This window comes from Coenobita brevimanus, chromosome 114 (genome assembly GCF_032717465.1).
Source record: "Coenobita brevimanus isolate Jiangsu-jjx chromosome 114, ASM3271746v2, whole genome shotgun sequence".
NCBI classification, from domain to species: Eukaryota; Metazoa; Arthropoda; class Malacostraca; order Decapoda; family Coenobitidae; genus Coenobita; species Coenobita brevimanus.
The window spans coordinates 1,961,662-1,986,418 of record NC_137067.1 but is presented as its reverse complement, the minus strand read 5'-3'; the positions used below and the strand labels follow the sequence as shown (position 1 = coordinate 1,986,418).

The 24,757-nt window shown below is 43.6% G+C and overlaps 1 protein-coding gene across 1 annotated transcript in view; it reads right to left on the bottom strand.

Moving 5' to 3' along the window:
• Positions 1-6,642: 6,642 nt before the first annotated feature.
• Positions 6,643-24,757, bottom strand: part of LOC145418469 (DNA-binding protein D-ETS-4-like) — a 23,524-nt gene continuing 5,409 nt past the window's right edge. The window contains exons 3-4 of the mRNA XM_080286889.1: positions 13,596-14,498; positions 6,643-8,296 (exon numbers count right to left, since the gene is read on the bottom strand). Of these exons, the coding sequence (XP_080143015.1) occupies positions 7,971-8,296; positions 13,596-14,498 (1,229 nt within the window). The 3' untranslated portion in view covers positions 6,643-7,970. The remainder of the gene's footprint in view (positions 8,297-13,595; positions 14,499-24,757) is intronic.

Here is a 24,757-nt window from a genome sequence, read left to right as displayed (position 1 = left end):
ATGAGGTGAGTTATTGAGACGAAAAGCTTTTCACTCCACCCTGTTGAGAAGAGCTGTATGTGGGAAGCTTCCCCACACATGAGAGTTGTACTCCACACAGGGGTGAATAAAACTCGTGTATAAAGTCAACAACTGTGCAGGGATAAAGAAGGCACGGAGTCGGCTCAGCATACCTAGCCTAATCTCTTGGAAGCAGATTTTATAAGATGTAATATGATCTTTCCAAAATTAATCCCGAGAATGAAACCCAGTGTATGTTTAAAGATAATGCAGGATTGAGCTGGATATTGGAGGGGGGGGAAAAAAAAAAAAGGCTATTCCTGGGGAAGATATTATCGGGTTGAAAGACGTAGGATAAGAACTGAGTTTTTGCTGCATTAAAAACGAGATTCTTTTAACCCCAATCAGAGATACCGGTAGTATTGAGTCAAGTTAAGGAAGCTCCCTAACACCTCTTATTAAGCTGTTTATTTCGCTTAATATTCCTTACTATCCTCTTGTCATTTAAATTATTCAAGAACCACCATACTTAGCCAAATAAAATAGAAATTTATATTAACCGCATTAAAAAATAAAAAAAACGCCAAGGAAGAGGAGTTAGGGAGCTTCCTTAACTGAGAATATGGACCTTGAACTTCGACGCAATCACACAAACCTCAGATAAAATACTATATTACACACTGCTAAATCACAAGGCGGGTCATAAATTACGGAGAGTAAACACTAAAATAACCCCAGAAATAACGAGCAAATCAGAGCAACATAAACAATAATGAACACTGCAAAATAACCGTAATGACAAATAAATCCCACGAAAGAATATAAATAACAGGATAAACACTGCAAAATAACTGAAAAAATAAGACTACAACTGGTAAATCACATAACATAAACACTGCATGATAACCTCAAATAACAATAAATCACACAAGCGACATAGGTAAATCACAATCGTAAATATCAGTACACAGCAATATCAAAAACACAGCATTATGAATAAATCTGTAATCACATATAATACAAATAAATCACACAACCATTATAAATAACATAACAATACGAAATCACAGAAAACATGATAAATAAAACATCTCCAATAATTAAGAATAAATAACAAGGCATCATAAATAACAAAATAAATCCCTAATACTCTTCAATGGTAATACCAATAAATCACACAAAGCATCATCAATAAAAAATCCCATATCAAGGAGAGATCCCATCCTTAATATATATATTTTTTCTTTTAAAGAGTGCACTGTCAGGAAAAAAAAAAAACTTACAATTATGGGAAAGCGTGTTTTTAAAGCTATTAATTTAACGTATATAACTTTATGTTTTAAACGCAAATTGAGACCAGCGGCAAGTAACCTAATCGTGAACGCAACGATTCTCTCTCTCTCTCTCTCTCTCTCTCTAATCTTTTGGGAAATGAGTGAATATAACCAGGATGTAACTTTATCACAAATTTTTGAATGAGTGCATGGTTGGATCCAGAGAGAGAATGAAACTGTTGCTTTCACGGTTGGGTTAGGCTTAGTTTGCATACGCATCCCTACGTCAAGTGGGGTTGGTGGAGGATTAGTGCCCCTCCCTGTAAAACAATTAACTCTAAGCCCTTGGCCACCCTGTCTGGGATACATGGCGTCTGGCAATGAATGAATGAATGAATGAACATAACTTAGAGAGAGAGACAGACAGACAGACTCCAAGCAGAATTAATACGTAATGTATATTTACGCAATAAGTCAAAATTCACCTACTTTACCTGCTTTAGTACTAGAAATACAGCAGTACGGGCAACTGCAAGGTCAGTAAGATATTTAGTGCATATTATTAAGTGGCAATGTTTTATTACACGTTACCGGTATCGTTAGTAAATTTGGCTGTTATCTCTATTTTTCATTCGAGGAAACAATTTGTGGGATTCTGGTGCTTGGATCCTTCTTCTTTGCATTAATTAAAAAAAAAAAAGTTTGGAGAAAAATGTTCGCAGTTTGCCTGAATATGGGAGGAAGGGCCTGGCCGCTGCCTGAGGGCTGAATACACAAGTTAATATCATATTACAAAACAAAAATGTTCATATTTCCACTAATAACGAAATTGCTAATTGATGCCAATATCTTATGCCTTTACCCCCTGCATCAAGGCCTGCCCACTTAGCGTGCTGCAAAGACAGGTCGTTATTGTAGGTGTGAATATATCAGTATATAGGGTAAAACCTCATATTCCGCAGATTAGACACTAAAACCAGAATAACAAAACCAAGTCCCAGCTCCTGTAGAATAGGCTAAGAGAAACTCGAGTCCAAACCTGTCGTTTGCAACATGATTATCATATTCGTTCATAAATCATCGAATACTAAAAGGGAAAATTTCCAGAACTACACTCAACTCACTTTGACGCTTTACTTTACCGGTATTTTTTTTTTTTTAATGTTTTATAATGTGATTAGTTCAAAGCTGCCTTTCATTTGTCAGAAATGATAAAAATATTACTCATACTAACCTAACTTATGTAACCTATTGTAGGAAACATCCAAATACACAAGAAAATACCATAGAATGACTTAAAAATATATATCAGTATAGGCCTATAGGGTAAAACCTCATATTCCGCAGATTAGACACTAAAACCAAATTAACAAAAACAAGCCCCAGCTCCTGTAGAATAAGCTTGGCTAAGAGAAACGTGCATAAGGTATTTAGCCTAAGACAATATTTGTCACCAATAAAAAAACATATTTACAGCTAAGCCAATGTGACAAGTCAAGTCCAAACCTGTCATTTGCAACATGATTATCAAATTCGTTCATAAATCGTCGATTACTAAAGGAAATATATTTTCAAGTTTCCACAGCTGTGTGAGTGAGACAGTACAATAATACTATAATAGCCTACCCTAGATATCTGAAACTGTGACAAGCAAAAGGTGCAAAATTTTGTTATTGTGTACTATTGTATTTAAAATTGTTGTTTACATCTGCCAGCTGAGAGAAAACACGGGCCAATCAGCGACGAGACTCTGACGCATGCGCAGTTTAGATGATTTTTCACCTGCGGCCTGGCCCTTCCAACATGGGAGCTCTCCTTGATCTTGAGAATAAACACAATAAATAAATAACCAAAGACATTAAGCGTAATGAATTCTTTGTGGCGATTTATGTGATTGTGCAGAACAGATAGGCTAAAACACAAATCAACATAAATAAGAGATCTAGCGATTTGTGATTGTGCAGAATAAGGATAAAGCGAGCAAATTTTCATACGAGATCAGGCGTAATGAATTCCTTATGGTGATTTATGTGACTGGGCAGAATAGAGATAAAAAGCAAAAATTTTCACAAGACATCAAGCGTAATGAATTCTTTGTGGCGATTTGTGATTCTGCATTTCTTTTTCTAAATCAGGAAAGTTGCCATTCACATTTTGAAGTTTATATGACAAGATCATCATAGTTCATTTTACGATTTAGATACTGAACAATAATAACTAATATGGCTTCTTTATATCACTCTTACTCTCACCCCGAAGAAATATTACCGAGAGCAAAAACTGACACTTTCCAAACGCGTCATAACTTTTGGTGTATTTTCAATTCTTCTACTGATATGTTGGATTTGGATTATTTCGGTTAAGTTAGGATGGATTAGACTATGTACGGTATGCTTAGGCTAGGTTAGGCTGGGATGGGACAGGTTAGGCTGTTGGGATGGGTTAGGTTAGGCTGTTGGGATGGGATAGGTTAGGCTGTTGGGATGGGTTAGGTTAGGCTGTTGGGATGGGTTAGGTTAGGCTGTTGGGATGGGATAGGTTAGGCTGTTGGGATGGGATAGGTTAGGCTGTTGGGATGGGACAGGTTAGGCTGTTGGGATGGGATAGGTTAGGCTGTTGGGACGGGACAGGTTAGGCTGTTGGGATGGGATAGGTTAGGCTGTTGGGATGGGTTAGGTTAGGCTGTTGGGATGGGACAGGTTAGGCTGTTGGGATGGGATAGGTTAGGCTGTTGGGATGGGTTAGGTTAGGCTGTTGGGATGGGTTAGGTTAGGCTGTTGGGATGGGTTAGGTTAGGCTGTTGGGATGGGACAGGTTAGGCTGTTGGGATGGGATAGGTTAGGCTGTTGGGATGGGTTAGGTTAGGCTGTTGGGATGGGTTAGGTTAGGCTTTTCAGGATAGGTTTGCCTGGATGTTAGGTAAGAATTGGTTAGGTTTAGCTGGATGTATGTTAAGGATACGCTGGAAGTTAGGTTAGGTTAAGCTGGGCAGTTGAGGTTTAGTTTCTCTGTATATCTAAATGTCTGCTACACTTACGCGCCGTAGGGGAGATGGGCGGTAAGCAAGGGCAAAGCATCCAGTCGGTTCCCAGGCTTCCACATGCACTGGCGGTTTCCTTAAATTCCCCCTCATTGGTATTACAGTATATTTAAATTTTCCTCTACTTCCCGGAGTATAAAGTAGCCATTTATCTGTTCAGCATAATGTTCTAAACCTTCTTTCTTGTAGCCATTTATCTTTTTTTGCATAATGTTCTAAATTTACTTTCCTGAAGATCTGACATTGTAAGAAGACGGTTGCCACTGTCACGCCCGTGTGGTTGTTTACGAATTTCTATATCAGGATCAAATAACCAGCTAATCACTCAAATCATCACAAAGTATAATAAACACTGAAAAATTCGTACTTACCCTAATTCGTAAACGAGTGACACGCACCTGCAGACACGAAGCATCGTTTGGCTGGGGAGATTTCCTTTCGTAACCGTTGACACTTCACAAACTCCTTCCTTGACTACAAAACGTTTCTCCTGAGCTGAATAACGTCGTCTGAAGGCACTAATAATTCAATAAACATCGTCCTCACGGTGAAGGGGTTAACGAAGACTAAAACGAAAGAATTGGTCTGTCACATAGGTCGGAAGTTTGAAAATGCAGCGGCTCTAAATCCTTTCCATATCACTTCTTCGTCACTAGCACCATATTACAGAGTTTATAGCTACAACTGAACACCTAAGTCTAAAAGATGGCAGTTTTTTGGCCAAACCTGTGGAGAAAGAGTAAAGAAACGAAGAACACTAAATTAAGAAAACCGTCTGTGTCTCCCCTTCGAAGTTCCGTGCGCTACTGAAGCGGAAGCTGGCGGGCTTCGAAGCTTCTGGAAGGCAACAAACTCGACTTGTGGGACTGTCTCTCTTTAAACCACCATTTCTTCTCTTAGACACATCTTTTGGGCTTTTTAAATTAAACTACGACGTTCGCCATTTTAATTTTCCTTGTCCAACGAATCTTACGATAGAGAAGTAACTGACGGAACTCTGTATCAACGTCCCTGATTCAAACTCGTAAGACAAGACCCTAAAATTGGGATGGGATAAAATGACGATTCCCGGAAAGAAAGTATCAGGAAAAAAAGTAACAGTAAAAAACGTAAGGGAAAGAGCTAATCTAACCTAACCTAACCTAATCTAACCTAACCTGACCTAACCTAACCTGACCTGACCTAACTTAACCTAACCTAACCTAACCTGACCTAATCTAACCTGACCTAACCTAGGAGAAGTTGTTACTTTTTTACTGTTACTTTTTTTCCTGATACTTTCTTTCCGATTCCCTAAAATGACAGATGGGGGAGGGAAGAGGGGATGGAGGGGCTGCCAATTTCAAAAGCGTTACACCATCGCTAGGTGTCCAAAACTCCAGAAGTAGTTAGGATAATGCTAAAATGTCTATAGCATCAATGAAATGTTGTCAAAAACTAGGATGAGCCATATCACTGTAAATTTGAGCTAGGGATGGGCATGCCTAGATCGAGAAGGGAGGGAAGTGAGATGAAAGAGGTTGAGGTGGAATGTGACGATTATTTTCACACCCTGCATCCTTTGTTTGTTGGGATTTATTATTGAGACCACACTACTCATTTCGCCACGTTTTTAATTTCTGTAATGGAATAGATACCGTTTCTTTTTACAGCCTATATACGAACATGATCTTCCTGACATTTCCTTGTCACTTTTCACATAAAATGGTTTGTTACCTTCTCGCGGGTGAATCGAACATGGTATTTCGTCAGATTTTGAGTTAATCTAATCGAATCTGGTTATTTTTGTAATCCATGGCTTGAAAACGTAACAATATTTTGACATTTCTCTTCGTTTACACAATATAATTTCACCGTCCGTTGTTGTCGCAGCATGATTCGTACTTGCTACTATATTGATGCTTTATCTAACCGAAGCTATTTGAATTTTTTATATAGAAACGTGTTTGGCGTTTCATCTTTCTCTACAAGTTATTCAGCTTCTGTATTGTTACGATCTCACTGAAATTCGTATTTACCCATTAACGGAAACAATTCTTTCCTGTTTATCATTACTGGATCATATTTAACCTCCATTTACAGATACAACTACAGATATTTCGTGGCTAAAGCTATTTCCATTGTATATCATTATCTATAGCCAGACGCCTTAATCCTGTAATGAGTGGGTACAAACGGATCACCTTATCACTTTGTCCACCAGACTGCCATCTCTCCGGCTCAACCCCTTTACACATACTGCATACCCCAGTCTTCTTCACCGATTCGGTTCCCCTCCATAGTATACGCAGAAAATGGGATAAAGAAATGGCAGATTTGGGTGGAATTTATTTTAGCTGACAAGACCTGCACACACTGAGGTTTCATCTTTAAAAACACCAAATGGGGGACTTACAAGATTTTTTTTTTTTTTTATATATATTATAGAATTCACACAAATTTATATCAACACAATAAATTATATGATAAAATATATATATATCAACAGCAACAAAGTTAAAAATCGTGGTGGGGTGTCAGCTGTGGCGGATGAAGGTAGTGTGGATATGAATACTAACATCCACACTACGTACATCATGCCACGCACACACAAGCTAATACACACAGGAAACGTACATACATACAAGCACAAAACATTGCAAAACCAAATAACCGCTGAGAGATAATCATTTCACGGGATCCCTGACCATACACACACACACACACACTCAAAATCCACGCGTACACACACACACACCGACACCCCTTCTGGAGGAGATGGGACTATGGACGCAGCAACAGTCCCACCTCACCCAGCCCGCCCACAAAACATGGGTGGGCGTTCTGTGGCCACTATCCCGCCCACACCAGCATCAACACCCTCAGGCGATGGTGGGGTGGGCGGGGGGGCTGTGGGGAGGGGGGAGGGGGTGGCCGCTCCCCTCTACCCGCCCCCACAGCGAAAAAAGAACACGAACTGGAAAAACTAAGCTTAACTCAGGCTCACATTGTCGTGGGTCAGGGGGCTCTCGACGTGGGTTGCACTCTCCAGGGTTAAGGAAGTCCCTAGCACCTGTTCCTCAGCGATTTATTTTGCATACTGCCCCTTACTGTTCTCTCCTCGTAATCCTATCTTGACAACATAAGTGCCACAGAAGAGAGTATCACTGTGCTGTATGCATAAACAAACAGGTGAGGGTGCCATGATGCGTCCTTAACCCACAAGATGCAAGGGAGTGCCCTGACCCAACAAGAATATGCGTCTGTGTAACATTAGGGTGTACTGGGTAGGTGTGGCGGGGTGGTGGGGTGTAATATAGTGTACTTGTGTAGCCCACCACCCTACCCTCCTGTCCTGCCTTACCATACCTTACACTAAGTAACAAAATAACATCATAGGCCTACGGGATGCTCGGGCGACTCTAACTGATGCCGCACGCGAACGTAAATATAACATTAAGTTCATGGAACTTACTCATGGGGATATATCATAGATATATGGTGTAAAAATAACACACATGGAGCATATTGTGGCGAGCAAACCTTACGTGAGGTAGCATCAGCCACAGCCATAGACCATGTGCGAAATTAGGGGAAATTACCTTCCCCCCCTTAACACTAGGTAGGACACACACATGCATACACACACAGGCATACAGGGAGTGTCTGGTCACGTCCTACAGGCTGTAGGGGTGGCAGAACTGGTACACGAGCCTCTGGGAACGCTCTGTCTTCTTCATGATGCCCTTCTTGTAGTACTGACGGATGGAGCGAGACAGCTTGTCGTAGTTCATGGCGGGCCTGTTCTTACGCTTGCCCCACAGCCGAGCCACACGCACACTGTCCTCGATCTTGAACACACCCTTGGAACGGTCCAGCCACCTGATGCACGACCCGTAGACCTGCGGCTGCTGCAGGAGCTCCTTCAGGAACTGCCACAGGTGGATGTGGGTCCCGCCGCGGCCAGTGGTAGTGCTGCCACAACTGTCTTCCTCAGCATCATCTGCAACAACACAAACACATACACGTTACTCAACACATTACCTTGCACAAACACACACGTTACTCAACACATTACCTTAAACACAAACACGTTACTCAACACATTACCTTACACAAACACATACACGTTACTCAACACATTACCTTGCACCAACACAAACACGTTACTCAACACATTACCTTAAACACAAACACGTTACTCAACACATTACCTTGCACCAACACAAACACGTTACTCAACACATTACCTTACACAAACACATACACGTTACTCAACACATTACCTTGCACCAACACAAACACGTTACTCAACACATTACCTTAAACACAAACACGTTACTCAACACATTACCTTGCACCAACACAAACACGTTACTCAACACATTACCTTACACAAACACATACACGTTACTCAACACATTACCTTGCACCAACACAAACACGTTACTCAACACATTACCTTACACAAACACATACACGTTACTCAACACATTACCTTAAACACAAACACAAACACGTTACTCAACACATTACCTTGCACCAACACAAACACGTTACTCAACACATTAACATTTACACCAACACAAACGTTTACTACTTAATAAAGCCTTCGATCATTAGATGTCTGCCTGACCCAAAACATCATCATCATCATCCGCAGCATAAAGATGGGATGAAGCAGCAATATCATCACCATCAGCATTACCCCTTTTCACAACTAAAGATGCAATGAAGTAGTTATGAGCGGTTTTTCCCCCCTCACAAACACACACACACACACCGTTTGTCCATCACTTACACTACCAAACACACACACACACACACACCGTTTGTCCATTACTTACACTACCAAACACACACACACACACACACCGTTTGTCCATCACCCACACTACCAGAGAGAGAGAGAATGACCCACTTACTCATGCATCACGCCATTGTTACCCAGATGACCCAAAACTACAACCCGAAAAAAAAAAAATAATAATAAAAAAGCCGCTGACACAAGAGTAGCACAATGGCAGGTTATGCAACAGTGCCAGAGGGTCACTACTGACACCCCATTGTTTACTTTATGCATTGTTGTCACCGGAAGAGGCACAACACCCCCACCCCTCATCTGCGTCACTTCATTTACGCGAATTTCGTGTAAATGAAAGTAACGTAATATCTTCCATCTCTCTCTCTCTCTCTCTCTCTCTCTCTCTCTCTCAAAGAACGTAAGGTCTGTTTCTCTTACTCCATATACTGTAGCTCTCTCTCTCTCTCTCTCATGAAACGTTGTCTATTTCCCTAACTCCATGTTCTGCACCCCTTCTCTCTCCAAGTCTGTATTTACCTTGACTTCGTGTACTGTAACCCCCTCCCCTCCTCCTTCTCTCTCTCTCTCTAACAACCTTGAGCCTCGTTAAGCCAATCCAGCCCCTATCCCCCCTCGCCACAAGGCCTCAACCAGCCTGCAGTTAACCGAACTCACAATAGCCATGACGTAAAGGCCTACACTCCCTCACAACCACTTCACCTTTTATGGCTTGTGGCGATTTAGTCCACAAAATTGGTAAGTGTAAAAATATGCGTTACTAAAATGTTCAAGTTTAAATGTTCGTTAAGTTTAAATGTTCGTGTTTTAAATGTTCGTTAAGTTTAAATGGTCGTCAGTATAATGTTCGTTACGTTTAAATGTTCAGTTTAAAAAGTTCTTCGTAAGTATGCAAACTATAAAAATGTTCGTATTATATTCGTAAATCTCCGCAAGTGCCTGAGAGAGAGAGAGAGAGAGAGAGAGAGAGAGAGAGAGAGAGAGAAAAAGAGAGAGAGAGAGAGAGAGAGAGAGAGAGAGAGAGAGAGGATGGAGAATGGGAGATTTTAAGGTCGGGAGGGAGGGCGGATGGAGATAGGAACAGCGGGGAGGAAGGAGGAGGGACTTTAAGAAAGGCGGGAGGAAAAAGTGGGGAGGGGGGAGGGAAAGTGGAAGACAAGAGGAGAGAAAAGAGAAAGGGAGAGATTTTATGGTGGGGAGGGAGGGAGGCTGGAGATCGGAGGAGCGGGGGGAGGGAGGAGGGATGGTGAAGGGAACAGCAAGGGCGGGAGAATGAAGAATTCGGCGGCCTTGAAGTTCGGAAATCCCAGCGTACTGCAACGGAGGGGAGGGAAGGAGGGAATGAGGGAAGGAGAGAAAATGAGGAAGAGGAGTGTTAGTTCACCTCTCATGCTTAATAGAATTGTTTATTTCACGTCAGCGCCGAATCCTTTCCCCGGCGAGCTGCCCCTCCCAAAAGGAAAGCGCATGACGTCAGAGGTAAACAAAAACGGGATGCAGGCACAGCTGTTTCCTCTACACTACGATAACACACTAAATAATTACGTCAGCAAAATGGTTCCAGTTACTATACATAAATTTAAAACTAGATTAAATTAAGCGCAGTTTATTAGCCTCTGTTATGATCGGGAACTTGTAGTCTTGCGTATATTAAATCTCAATCGTTTATCCACCCACTGCAAGTTTTATTGATTTTTATGTCAGGAATTACTCGAAAAACGGTTGGTTAGAAATAAAAAGTTCAAATAAGAAAATCAACTTTAAACCAGAAGACAATTGTTAAATCTGACTATTAGTACAGTAACTTGAGAATGACAGTGGGAGTAAGAGGGAATGAAGGCGCAGTGATTATCTCGGGGACCCTGCGCGAGGCTACAGGCGCGGTAAACGATATAATGTACATAAAGGAAATTATTATGATGCACTAGGCTAACTAAATCGGTAAATAAAAGGAGCTACGAACTCTCCCAACCCTCATAGAACACGGGGAGAGAGCAAGAGTGCGCAGTGATGTTGGAGGGGCCCTGCGCGAGGCTAGGCTCCGTATCACCTTGGGCCTGACACGGAGAGGCTGCGCGGGAAATTCAACCTTCCCGCCACGTACCATAAGGGTGAAATTAGGTCCATGGGAGGAATTGTACAGAGTCCTGGGATTCCGACCTTACTGCCACCTACCATAAAGGATAAAAGTATCATGGAAGGCATTTACTTGGGAGGCTGCGCGGGAATCTCAAACTAATCGACAACTACCGTAAGGATGAAACTGGAGACAAGGGACGTATTTACTGTGCGTGCGGCAATTTCGACCTTCTTGCTACCTACCGTAAGGGTAAAAACATGAACTGGAAATGGTTTATAATGGAACTTGACTAGTTTTTACAAGAAACGAGTCTCTAGCAGTTATTGTCAGAAATCACTCTACATTTTTCCCTCCATTTTTTTGGGGGGTGGGGTGGGGGGGAGGTCAAGTATACACAAACGGTCTTGGGCGTAACTAATAATAATAATAATAATAGTTTCACGGTCCATCTTAAGCTAAATCAACTCCAGAAACTTGACAATTACAAGCATTTGGGCTGTATTGACAAACATTCTTGATTTCCCGTATTAAACTTCTTCCCTCCAGTTAGTCTTGATCTCCAGACGTTAATAAAATTGTTGGTTTATATTTGGCTACCAACTGACAGCCGAAGCAGTGAAATTTAGAGGGAAAAACACAACCAGATTTATGATGATGGTGGTGGCAGTGGTGATGCTGCTGATGGTGATGAAAATGATGATGATGACAGTAATGGTGACAATACTTCCACAGTTTCTCGTTAAAATTTGGCCTAAGATCTTTGGTGAATGCGCCGGAGATTGTAATGTTTGGCGCCACAAAGAGAATGGGATGTGATTCATAACGCGATGACGTGTTTTTCGCTCGTTTTCTTTAGTCTGTTTTGTTTTTAGTGTTTTTTTTCGTTGTTGAGTGTTTTCTGTGGTTTTAGTCTGCTTCCTGTTCTTCGTTTGTTTTTACCGTTTTTTGTTTTTGTTTTTAGCTGTTGTCCTATTGGTGTTTTGTTGTTAGTCCGTATTCTGTGGCGAGTGTGTTTTTTTCATGTTTTCCTGACCTGATTATTTTTACTGTTCCTCTGGCTTTTATTTATTTACTTTTTTTGAGATCCCTTGAGGAGAAGAGGCTAAAGAAGGCTCTATCTAAGCTAGTTCAAAATTTACCTTAAATTAGAGACTAAGAAAGGGTGTGAGATGGGTGTGTGTGTGTGTGTGTGTGTGTGTGTGTGTGTGTGTATGTGTGTGTGTGAGAGAGAGAGAGAGAATTGTATGAAAGGTGAGAGAAGGGTGTGAGACTGGAGACTGTGTATGTGTATATGTGCGTGTATGTATGTATGTGCAGTGTCAGTCAACACTAGCCTTGAAGAACTGGGTGTGGCTAGGCGCTGGGATAAAGGGGGGGGGGGAAGGAGGGAGCTAGGAGGGTGGATATGGTGTGGGGCGAGTTATCCATATTGAGCCAGTTAAAATTAATCCTTCAGCTTCAATCTGTTTATGTTTACTGTTTATTTGTCTTTGTATCTGTATTTATGAGTCTATTACTTGTATGCCTATGCGTGTGTATTTGTGTAGAATTATGTTTGTGTGAAGTTCATCCTAAAACTGATTCCAATGCCTTATATAATTGTCAAGTTTATTATTATTATTATTATCATCTCAGTCCTAATTCCCACTTAACAGATAGTGCATAAGATATGGCGTATACATATCATTATAAGAGGTGTGATAGCGAGTTACACACAATCACTCCTTAGTCACCCCACTCTCTTCTCCTCCGTGTTCCAAACCCCACATCCCCTACTCACTTCTCACCCCCCTCCTCCTCCTCCTCTACAACACCCCTCTCCCTCACCCTCCCTGTCCTTCTCCCTCCCTCATACCACCTTACCTCCTCCCTTCTCCTCTCTCATGCTCCACACACACTCCCTTGTCTCTCCCACTTCACACACACACACACAGTCTTTCTTCACCACCCTCACCTTTGCTTCTCCTTCACATTCTCTCCCCTACCTCCCTCCCTCCCCTCCCACACCCTTCCCTCTCACCTCCTGCCTCACCACCCACGCACACTGACTCACCCTCACATCAACATAACAGTATATCATCATCATCACCAACACCACCACCACCATCATCCATTCCTCTATAATAATTCCTTTCACAACTCTCTATTACATGAGGAACGCCTTCACGTGGTGGCACTTACATAGCCACTGCCTGGTTATATGAATGTCCCTGAACTCTCTCCCTAACCCCCAAAAGGAGGATTGTGGACTGGAGGAGGGGAATTTCAGCCTGGAGTCCACTGGGTTCACAAATAACAGCACAGCACACACACACAACAGCAATAAACTCTCATCAATCTAACTCTTACTCTTAAAAATATAAATTAAATAAATAAACCAACACAAGCTTCACTACTCACCATCAGACTCGAATCCCTCCTCCTGAGGCGAGTGGGCGGGGATGTGGGTGGGGTGGGGGTGAGGGTGTGGGTGTGGGTGGGCTGGCTTGGCATTACCCTGATGCAGCAGGGCGGAGATATCATGACATTGGTCCTCCAGATACACAGCACTGCCTCCCTGCTGACCCTGCTGTTGTGAAGGGGGCCGACTTGTGCTGGCCCCGGGTGCTGATGAGGCTTGGCAGGGTGTATTCCCCCCCTGGAGGTGCTGTTGCTGCTGCTGCTGGGTCACTTGCACGACAGGGGTGGGGACCTGGCCCTGCCCCAGGGTGGTCAGGGACATGGGAGGGCTGGCAGGGGATCCAACATGGCCAGGAGATCCAACATGACCAGGTGATCCAGCATGAGTAGGAGATCCAATGTGGCCGGGTGATCCAACATGGCCAGAGGATCCGATATGGCTGGGGGATCCCATGTGGCCGGGGGATCCCACGCTGGAAGACGAGACATGGCCGGGAGATCCAACATGGCCGGGAGAGCCAATCATACTTGCCACATGGTTTGGCGAGGCGTCTAACTGGGGCACCTGCTGCTGCTGCAGAAGTGGGTGTGGGTGCTGTTGATGATGATGATAGGCCTGGGGGGGCGCTGGTACTGCCTGGGTGTGGGTGGAGTCCTGCAGGGCCCAGTAATGGTGTCCCTGAAGTTTGGGTGCCGCACGAAGGGCCCCGCGCCAGATCTCCAGCTGTGCGTACAGAAGCTCCCCGCCTACAGGAGCCAGCTGGCGGAACTGGGACTCGGTGAGCTTGAGGAGAGCTGGCCCACCGAGGTTCCAGAAGTTCAGCATAAGAGGTGGAAGGTGAAGCTGGGCGGCCTGAAGGTTAAGCCAGGCACGCACGTCATCCACACTCCAATGGGCAGGGTCTGGCGGGAGGAAGGAAGGCTGGGGTTAGTTATTATTATCAGTACTGCCTCAATGGACGGGTATGAGGGGTACAAGGAAGGGTATGGGTTAGTTAGCATTATTTATCACCACCACCACCATCAACACTTCAATCGCTTGGTCTGCAGGAGGAACGATACAGAATTAATCACTCATCACTATCATCATTACCACCATCATCACTATCACCTGTGGGGACAAAGTACATATGGTTTATCATTCACCACCATCATCACCAGCAATGTGTGATGCAGTAAAAGGGTTCGTGGGATAAGGAAGTGTGTCATGTAAAAAATGGTAGTGAATGCTTGTGTAGTTGTTTCCTTAGCAACGTTAATGGCAGTTCACTATTAACAGGGACACTACAAAATTTACAAAATATAAAGTTTTACGTTATTTCTTATTGTTTGTCAATATTTTTTTTATTAATCTTGCTATACGTGCATAGATTAGTTGACAACAATGTAAAACTGTTATCATATTTTCCATATTGTGTAATTACGGGGCATCACGAACATGCTTACACTGGCGCAACATGGCAACTTCCCCAATATCCACGAACACAATTGCCATTTTCCACGAAGCCATTTACCAACACACAAGGAAACACAGCGTTGTAAATACGTATGTCACCAGACAATGACAGCAACAGCACTCTGACAGCAGCACAGACAGCAAAACCGCCGCTAAGACGACCTATTGGAGGCTTCACTTGGTGGCGGGGATGTTTATCTAGATCTGGCGCGATCCGCCATCTTGAATAACTAGGGGCACGAAGGTTATCACCTTGGCGGCATATTCTCACTAAAATATCCCCGAATTATGACAAATTTCCACCATTAACAACAAATACACTGCTATGGCTGGTTTATCGCAATAACTGTTTACGATACTTTATGAATACACAGCAATGGAGACTTGCTTATCCTAAGAATTAGGATCCTTTGTGAATACTGTCTCTAGACGAGTCCTTACACAACTGCAACTTTCCGTTCAACAATTCATATAAACACTGGCGACAAAGATGCTGTAAATTATTATAACACTAAATAAGCACAGCAAAAACACTTTTACAGCCGTACCGCCACCGAGATGACCTACCGGGCGCTTCAGATGACGGCGGGGATGTAGATCTCGATTTCCCGCGGTCCGCCATCTTGGAAAACCAGGGGCGGCGGGCGTATATCGTTTTGGCAGCTTATCCTCACTAAAATATCCCCAAAACTATGGTAAATGCTGAAAATATCCACAGGTTTCGAATCCTGGCGCCCCGGGAGGATAGGTGTGCCCCAACTCGCCGCCCTGGCCAGACTATATGCACCTTCAGATAGTCCTGATGACAGAGGGTAACACTTGGTGACGTCACAACCTACGTCACAAGATCCTGGTCAGCCCGGGGAGGACCAACAGGCATTTCCCGCACACCCCTCATTTTCAACGTTGCCAAGTTAGCCTCTTTCCCTTCGCTAGATTGTGCTCTTTTCCCCCCATATTACATCACAATAAGCAACAAGCGCCAAGGAAAGACTCTATTCAGGGATAATTGTTCACGTCTCATTTTCCACTATACTTATACCCATCCACCTGCAGGTAACTCTGTGCGTTTAGCGATTTCCCGCTTGCTCTATATATTTGCAACAATATTACTGAATTTAGCGCCTTTGCCAGATCTAGATGCTGACTTCCACATAGCGCCAATCTTCGCGAGGATGCTTTACGTCCAGCGCTACTTCTACGAGACCTATATTACATTTCCTGTGCCAATTTTTCTTCTTTCTCCACTCTCTCCCATCCTCCTCTTCCATCACTCCATCTTCTTTCCCACTCTCTCTTCTCTCTCATCCTCCTCTTCCATCACTCCATCTTCTTTCTCAGACCCCACTCTCTTTCTCCTTTTGCTTCATATCCTTCTCCTTCCCTTCCTCCTCCTCCTCCTCCTCCTTCCCCTAGGCAAAGGTGGAGCACAGACTGGACTTCTCCCCTTCCAGGTTAGGCTCCACTCAAGCAGATGGCAAGCACTGCACAGGGCGCCTAGGGCAGGGCAGGGCAAGGCAGGGCAGGTGAAGTGGAAACGGATAGAGAAGGCAAGGCAGGGCAAGGAAAAGCTGAAGTGGAGAAGGTTAAGCAGGGGTGGAGTGATGAAGAGGGGACGAGAGATAAGAAGGGGTGGAGAGGAGAGAAGCGAGGATAAGAGATAATACGTGGGATGGAGTATAGTGGAGAGGAGAGGAGAGAGGATAAAAAAAGAGGACAGGGGAGAGGATGAAAGAGAGAGGAGAGGAGAGAGGAGAGGAAAGAGAAGAAATGAGTGGGGTGGAGTGGAGTGGAGCGGAGTGGTAAGGGAAGGGCGGTGGTTAGGAGTGGGGTGGAGAGGCCAGGGGTGGGGTTGGGTAGGGCGGTGTGTGGTTGCCGTGCGAGAATAGACTGAAGAGCGGTTTCCTTTCTTGCCCCACCCCACACCCTGCCCTGCCCTGCCCTGCCCTTATCCCTCACTATGCACCCCGCCCTCACCTCTCACCCACCATGCCCTCACCACCACACACAGCCACACCACACACCACCCTGCCCTGTTCTTCCCTGCCACACACAGCCACACCACACACCATCCTGTCCTGTTCTTCCCTGCCTCACACCGTTCTCCTGTGCCCTGCTTTGCTCTGTGCTGCTCTGTCCTACCCTACCCTACCAAACAGCCCTAAAATACCCGCTGAGACTCAAACCTCCTTACCCTACCCATCACATACCTCCCTACCCTACCCTGCCCTACCCACCACACCTATCCCTTCCCTACCCACCAAAACTATTCCTTCCCTACCCTACCCTACCCACCAAAACTATTCCTTCCCTACCCTACCCTACCCACCAGCGTTTCCCTACCCTACCCTGCCGTACCCTAACCATCATCCTTACGGTGGATATGTGCGTTGCATGTTAATTTTTCTTGTAGCAGTCCGGTCATGTCCTATCTAATGACTCACACATCTGTTCTCACTCTTACTTCTCACACATCCTTACAATCCTCACACTCCTTTCCTCACACTTGCACGCTCCCTTACACCACATTCACACTTCAAACTTATTACAATTTTCCTCATTTGCACTCTTACACAAATCACACCACACTCCCTTACAACCAAATTCACAATTATTTACATTTAACTCATTTGCACTCTTACACAACGCACACTCCCTTACACAACATTCACACTTCACACTTAGTACAATTTTACACTCACACTTCTACACAACTCACACTACTCTTTCACAAATCATTCTTACCTTCACTCTGATACACTTCACACTCCCATACAACCATATTCACACTAAATCACACTTTACAATTTTACATTCACACTTACACAACTCATTTCCTTACCCTTACACAATACAGTATATGTAATTGTGTGTGTGTGTGTGTGTGTGTGTGTGTGTGTGTGTGTGTGTGTGTGTGTGTGTGTGTGTGTGTGTGTGACTACTATGTGTATCAACTTCTCACTTTTGTGTGAACTTGTCTTGGTGAATCAGTGTGTGTGTGTGTGTGTGTGTGTGACTAATGTGTATCATCTTGTGTACCGTAGTGAATTAGCTTGTGTGTGTGTGTGTGTGTGTGTGTGTGTGTGTGTGTGTGTGTGTGTGTGTGTGTAAATGGTAAGGCGCCATGCAGTCGGCCTCTTCTGGCACCTACACATTCCAGGGTTGAGAGGCGCTCTTGTGGCCCATTACACACACGCACACACACACACACACACACAATCCTCTCTTACACCTCACCATACCCTCCACCTCACATACACACTTTCTCTCACACACACACACACACACACAATCCTCTTTTACACCTCACCATACCCTCCACCTCACATACACACAGTTTCTCTCTCTCTCTCTCTCTCACACACACACACACACATAATCCTCTCTTACACCTCACCATACCCTCCACCCCACATGCACACTTTCTCTCTCTCTCTCTCTCCAGCTAAGAAACAAAATAACCTAAAGTAATATCTAAGTGTTAAGTAATTTCCAGTGTTAAAGATTGTTCTTGCTAGCTTTTTCCTACTTTCATCATCATCATCACTATCATCACCACCACCTATCATCACCATGCTACTCTGCCACATCACCACCCTCCTCCTCTTCCTTGTCACCATCCTCATAATCATCACCATCATCATCAACATGCTCATCATCCTTATCATCACCATTCTCTTCCTCCTCCCCCTCCTCATCACCACCATCCTCCCCCTCCTCCTCATCACCATCCCCCCTCCTCCTCATCACCATCCTCCCCGTCCTCATCATCACCATGCTCCCCCTCCTCATCATCACCATGCTCCCCCTCCTCCTCATCACCATCCTCCCCCTCCTCATCATCACCATCCTCCCCCTCCTCATCAAACTATCTATCTATCCATCTATCCTATTCTCGTGTTAAGTGCATCAAATCAACCCAAATATACCGTCATCTCTTATCTATTTAGTATCTATCCATCTATCTACCTCTACTATCCTTGTCCTATTATTTCGTTGACTACACCGAAATAATCCAAATTTACCACCACCTCTATCAACCTATCCATCCATCTATCAAGTATTTATCTATCGTTTCAATCTATCCATCCATCTCCCTATCTATCTATCCATCTATCTACCTATCTATCCATCCATCTACCTATCTAACTATCCATCTATACTATTTATCTATCATGTATCTATATATCTATCTATCCTTGTCCTATTTGCGTATAGTACACAGAATCAGTCCCAAATGACCCCCATCTCCATCTAGCCATCTATCAAATATCTATCCATCCATCCATCTATCTATCCATCAATCCAACTATCTCCCTATCTATCCATCTACCTGGTATTTATCTATCATCCATCTATCTATCCTTGTCCTATCCACACCTACCGCACCGAATTCCTGCCCAATATTCACCAACTTTTCTTATCTCCCATGACGACGCACCGGAAGTGATACAAGTTCATCTGGGTTATCAGTTGGCTATCAGTGTAATGACGTCAATGAGAGAGAGAGAGAGAGAGAATACGTACACACACACACACACACACAGACTGTTGGCTGAGAAAGGAAGAGGTAGACAAATAGACAGATAAAAACAGATATAATGAAGATTGTGGAAAGCGTCTCTCTCTCTCTCAGGGGGAAATCCACACCCAGGTCACATCCTCCTCAGGCCAGGTCAAAGGTCACTGGCGTAGGGTGGTGGGAATTTTCAGAACAATATCAGTAACTCATTTCGACAATATTAATTCAATTTTAGACATTTCTCTCCCTCCCTCCCTCTCTCTCTCTCTCATTTACGTATCAGTATAATTAAAGACGAAAAAATAAAAATTCATCTATATTCTAATTATTTCGGATTTCCAAAAAATAACGCTCATCTTTAACTCTGTGTGTGTGTATGTGTGTGTGTGTGTGTGTGTGTGTGTGTGTACTTGAGAACTTTAACCAGTTTTTAGTATATGTATGTATGTATGTGTGTGTATGTATGTAAATGTACTGCGTATGTGTGTAACAGAAACTTAAGCAATTACTATTAAACGTGTGTGTGTGTGTGTGTGTGTGTGTGTACGCCCACAATAAAAAACCAGATTGCCTTTTTCTCCATCTCCAACAGGTAAGACCAACATAATCTTTGTAATTTTCTTGTAAGACAGAAAATATATAAGAGAGAATTGAGGCTGATAGTAACAGAGTAATTCTCTCCCTTCCTCCCTCCCTCTCTCTCTCTCTCCCGTACTTAGAGACAAAGTTGAATGATACTGTTAAGAATGTTCCTCTCTCTCTCTCTCTCTCTCTCTCTCTCTCTCTCACGTACTTAGAGACAAAGCTGAATGATATTGTTAAAGAATGTTCATCTCTCTCTCTCTCTCTCACACACACACACGCACAGACAAAGATGACTGAAACTATTAAAGAATGTTATTATTATTCTCTCTCTCTCATTCGTTTAAAATACAATGTTGGCTGATTGGTGCACAAAGCAGGATTACTGGAACCTGCTGTTTGTACCTCAGGCCAAACCACTTCCCCCCTCCCTCCCTCTCTTTCTCTTCATTCTCCTCTCCCTCCTCCTCCTTCCTTCTTACTCCCTATCTTTCCTCCCCTCTCTCTTCTTCCCCTTCTCCTATCCATTTCTCCTCTTCCTCCTCCTAATCACCTCTCTCTCTTTCCCTCCTCCCTTCCTATCCCTACCCTTCCTCCTCCTCCTCTCTCGCTCTCTCTCTCTCTCTCTCTACACAATTATCATAAAAGACGTCGTTGTTTCTCTCCCTTTCCTCCCCCTCCCTCCACTTATTTCCTTCTCAACTCTTATCTGTCCATCCTTCATTTATGCTCCTCCTCTCACCCTCTTCACCTCTCTCTCTCTCTCTCTCTTTACCTCTTCTGTCTTTCATTCCTCTCTTTTCCCCCCCCTCCTATCCCTCCACCTCTCTCTCTCTTTACCTCTTCTGTCTTTCATTCCTCTCTTTCCCCCTCCCCCCTCCTCTCCCTCTCTCTCTTTACCTCTTCTCTTTTTCATTCCTCTCTTTCCCCCTCCCCCTTCCTATCCCTCCACCCCTCTCTCTCTCTTTACCTCTTCTGTCTCTTTCATTCCTCTCTTTCCCTCTCCCCCCTCCTATCCCTCCCCCCCTCTCTCTCTCTTTACCTCTTCTCTCTTTCATTCCCCTCTTTCCCCCTCCCCCCTCCTATCCCTCCACCTCTGTCTCTCAATCTATCCCTATCTCTCTCATCTCCCCTCCCCTCCAATCCCTCCCATCCTCTCCACTGTAATGTAACTTATCTCCCCTTTTCATCTCCCCTCATCTTGCATAATCTCCCTCTCTCCCCCCCCTCCCTCTCTCTCTCTCTCTCTCTCCCTCCCTCCCTCCCTCTCTCTCTCTCTCCCTCCCTCCCTCTCTCTCTCTCTCTCTGTATTTCCCAACCTTCCCTTTCTTGCCTCACCAAGTTCTTCCTAATCTCTCTCTCTCTCCAAATTTTCTCACTTCCTTACTCTCATCTCTCTCTCTCTCCCACCCCACCCCCTCCAACTCAACAGAATCTCGCCCTTACACCGCCTGGGCATAGGGGTCAAACTCCCCCATGTGCGCGCAGCTGTTTACGTGGCTAAGACAAGGATAGCAAAAAGTGGTCAGCCCTCAAGACAAAGCTGCAAGACCCACCACTACCACTGCACTACCATCATGACTACTACCATAACCACCACCACCACTACCACTGCACTACCATCATGACTACTACCATAACCATCACTACCACCACCACCACTGCACTACACTACCATCATCACTACTACTACTACCACCACCACCACCACTACTACTACTACTACCACCACCACCGTTGCCTTGCCATCATGACTACTATTACTACCACTACTACTACAACCACCACCACTACTACTATCACAATCATCATCACCACCACCACCACCACTACTACCAACACAGCCACCACCATCACTACTCTTACTACTACTACCACCACCATCAACATCACTACTATAACTACCACTACCACCATCAATCTCTCTCTGTTAGTCTCTCAATCTTTCATCCCTTCACTACCTCCTCCTCTTCCACTACCCCTTCTAGACAGTGGTTGTGGTAGTAGGTGTGGTAGTGGTAGTTTGGGTGTGGTGGAAGTTGTGGTTGTGGTGGGGGTAGATATGATAAGCTGGTGGTTGTGGTGGTAGTTGTGGAAGTAGTGTAGTGGTATTTGTGGTAGTGATGATGGTAGTATAAGTGATAGTGATAGCAGTTCTACCACCACAACTACCACCACTACTACTACTACCACCACCACCACTACATACAGCAATACCATATCAGAGGATGAGATGGAGGGATGGGGTGGAGAGGTATATGAGAGAGGGGGGTGTGAGTTGGGAGCAGGGCAGTGAAATGGCGGGGGACAGGGTGACGTGGTGGCGATTTGTTCGTGGCCACCCCGTACGGGATTAAGGCGCCTGGCAATAGATAGATAGACAGACATTCCCTGATACATACATACGTTAACCACCACACACACAAGCCAGGTATATGAGAGAGGGGGGTGTGAGTTGGGAACAGGGCAGTGAAATGGCGGGGGACAGGGCGACGTGGTGGCGATTTGTTCGTGGCCACCCCATACGGGATTAAGGCGCCTGGCAATAGATAGATACAGATATTCCCTGATACATACATACCCAAACCACCACACACACACAAGCCAGGCAGAGTCACTGATAAGGAGATATGGCTTAACAGGCACACAGTATAAGGCAGGGGTGGTAGGCTTGGCAGCACCCTAAGTTAAGGCACCGTAAGTTAAGGTGGATGTTGTGGTATCCTTGTGTAACTATTATTATTATTATTATTATTATTACTACTACTGCTACTACTACTAATAATAATTGTAGTAGCAATAGTAGTGGTAGTAGTAGCAGTAGTAGTAATGGTGGTGGTGGAGGTAGTAGCAGTAGCAAATAAAATACCATAATAATAATAATAATAATAGTAATAATAACAATAAAGGTTGTTGTAGTAGTAGCAGTAAGTTGTAGTATCACAGTAGTAGTAGTAGTAGTAGTAGTAGTAATAATAATAATAATAATAATAATAATACTGTAATAATAATAATAATAATACTGTAATAATAATAATAATACTAATAACCTTCACTATCAGGAAATGAAACTCACTACCTGCTTGTGCAAAAAAAAAGGTATATTAATCTGACATTCTGACATTTGCCTGGACCTTCATCGAGAGAGAGAGAGAGAGAGAGAGAGAGAGAGAGAGAGAGAGAGAGAGAGAGAGAGAGAGAGGCATTGTCTTGAAAACCCTTTAAGATTTAATAACTGTAACTGAATTATGGATTACTCTCTCTCTCCCTCTCTCTCTCTCACAAACACACACACACACACACATTCTACTATCATGGCACCTTTGTCAACATCACTTGAGAAATATACATATAACTGTCCACTATTATTATTATTATTATTATTATTATTACCATTATTATTGCTATTATCATTATTATCGTTAGTTATTATTATTATTATTACCATTATTATTGCTATTATCATTATTATCGTTAGTTATTATTATTATTATTACCATTATTATTGCTATCATCATTATTATCGTTAGTTATTATTATTATTATTATCAATTCAAAACAACATTCTAATTACTATATTTAACAATAAAAATATCCAAAAATAATGTTAATAAAACTGAAAATATCTGGTATGTTCCCCACACCCTCATTACAAAAACCTGCCTAAAAATAATAATAAAAAAATAATGTGAGAGATGCCTGGATACAAGAACAAGAACTACAGCAAGCTACAAAAAATGATTCCAGTGATCATAAGGGTGAATATTGCTTGCCTGGAGAAAAAATTGGACCCAAAAATCACCCTTATGCACCCCGAACTTAGGGCCGAAATTTGCCTGGCTTTAAACAGCATTGGGCCCAGTGATGGCCCTTATGGACCTCCTAGCTTAGGGGTGATAATGGCTTGGCTTGACTGGCTTTCAAGGACGGGGTGGAGGGGTTAAGATTCGAAGGAGGGAGGGAGGAAAGAGTGAGGAAATAGGTGAGGGAGGGAGGGAGGGGGGAAGGAGGGAGGAGGAGGAGAGGAAGGAGAAGAAGGGAAGAGAGAGAGAGAGAGAGAGAGAGAGAGAGAGAGAGGTGCCTACGTGATAGAGTGAGAGGTCAAATAATACACTAACAATCACTCAAGGCCACACACACACACACACACACACACACACACACACCTGTACAATCCATGGACATACGTACACAAAACCACATTTACACACACACACATCGAAACATCATACATACAGTGCACATAGACACACACAGAAAACAATATCACATACACACATACACTTACGCACACAACACACACAGCTCCACGCACATTCATACACACACATAGACGTACATGAAACACCCACGCAAATCTATACAGAGATTCTTAGAAGATTATTAGGCAGTACACACACACACACACACACAAATTCCTAGACATCTACACATATGAAGAGAGAGAGGGAGGGAGAGAGAGAGAGAGGGGGGGGGAGACCAGTCCTTGAGTTCACAGTTACCCTTCCTCCTCCTCCCCCCCACCACAAAAACGAGTATTTCCAAGGGCGGTCTCTCCATAAACAGAAGGGTGGAGGAAAAATGGAGGGAAGGTAGGAGAGG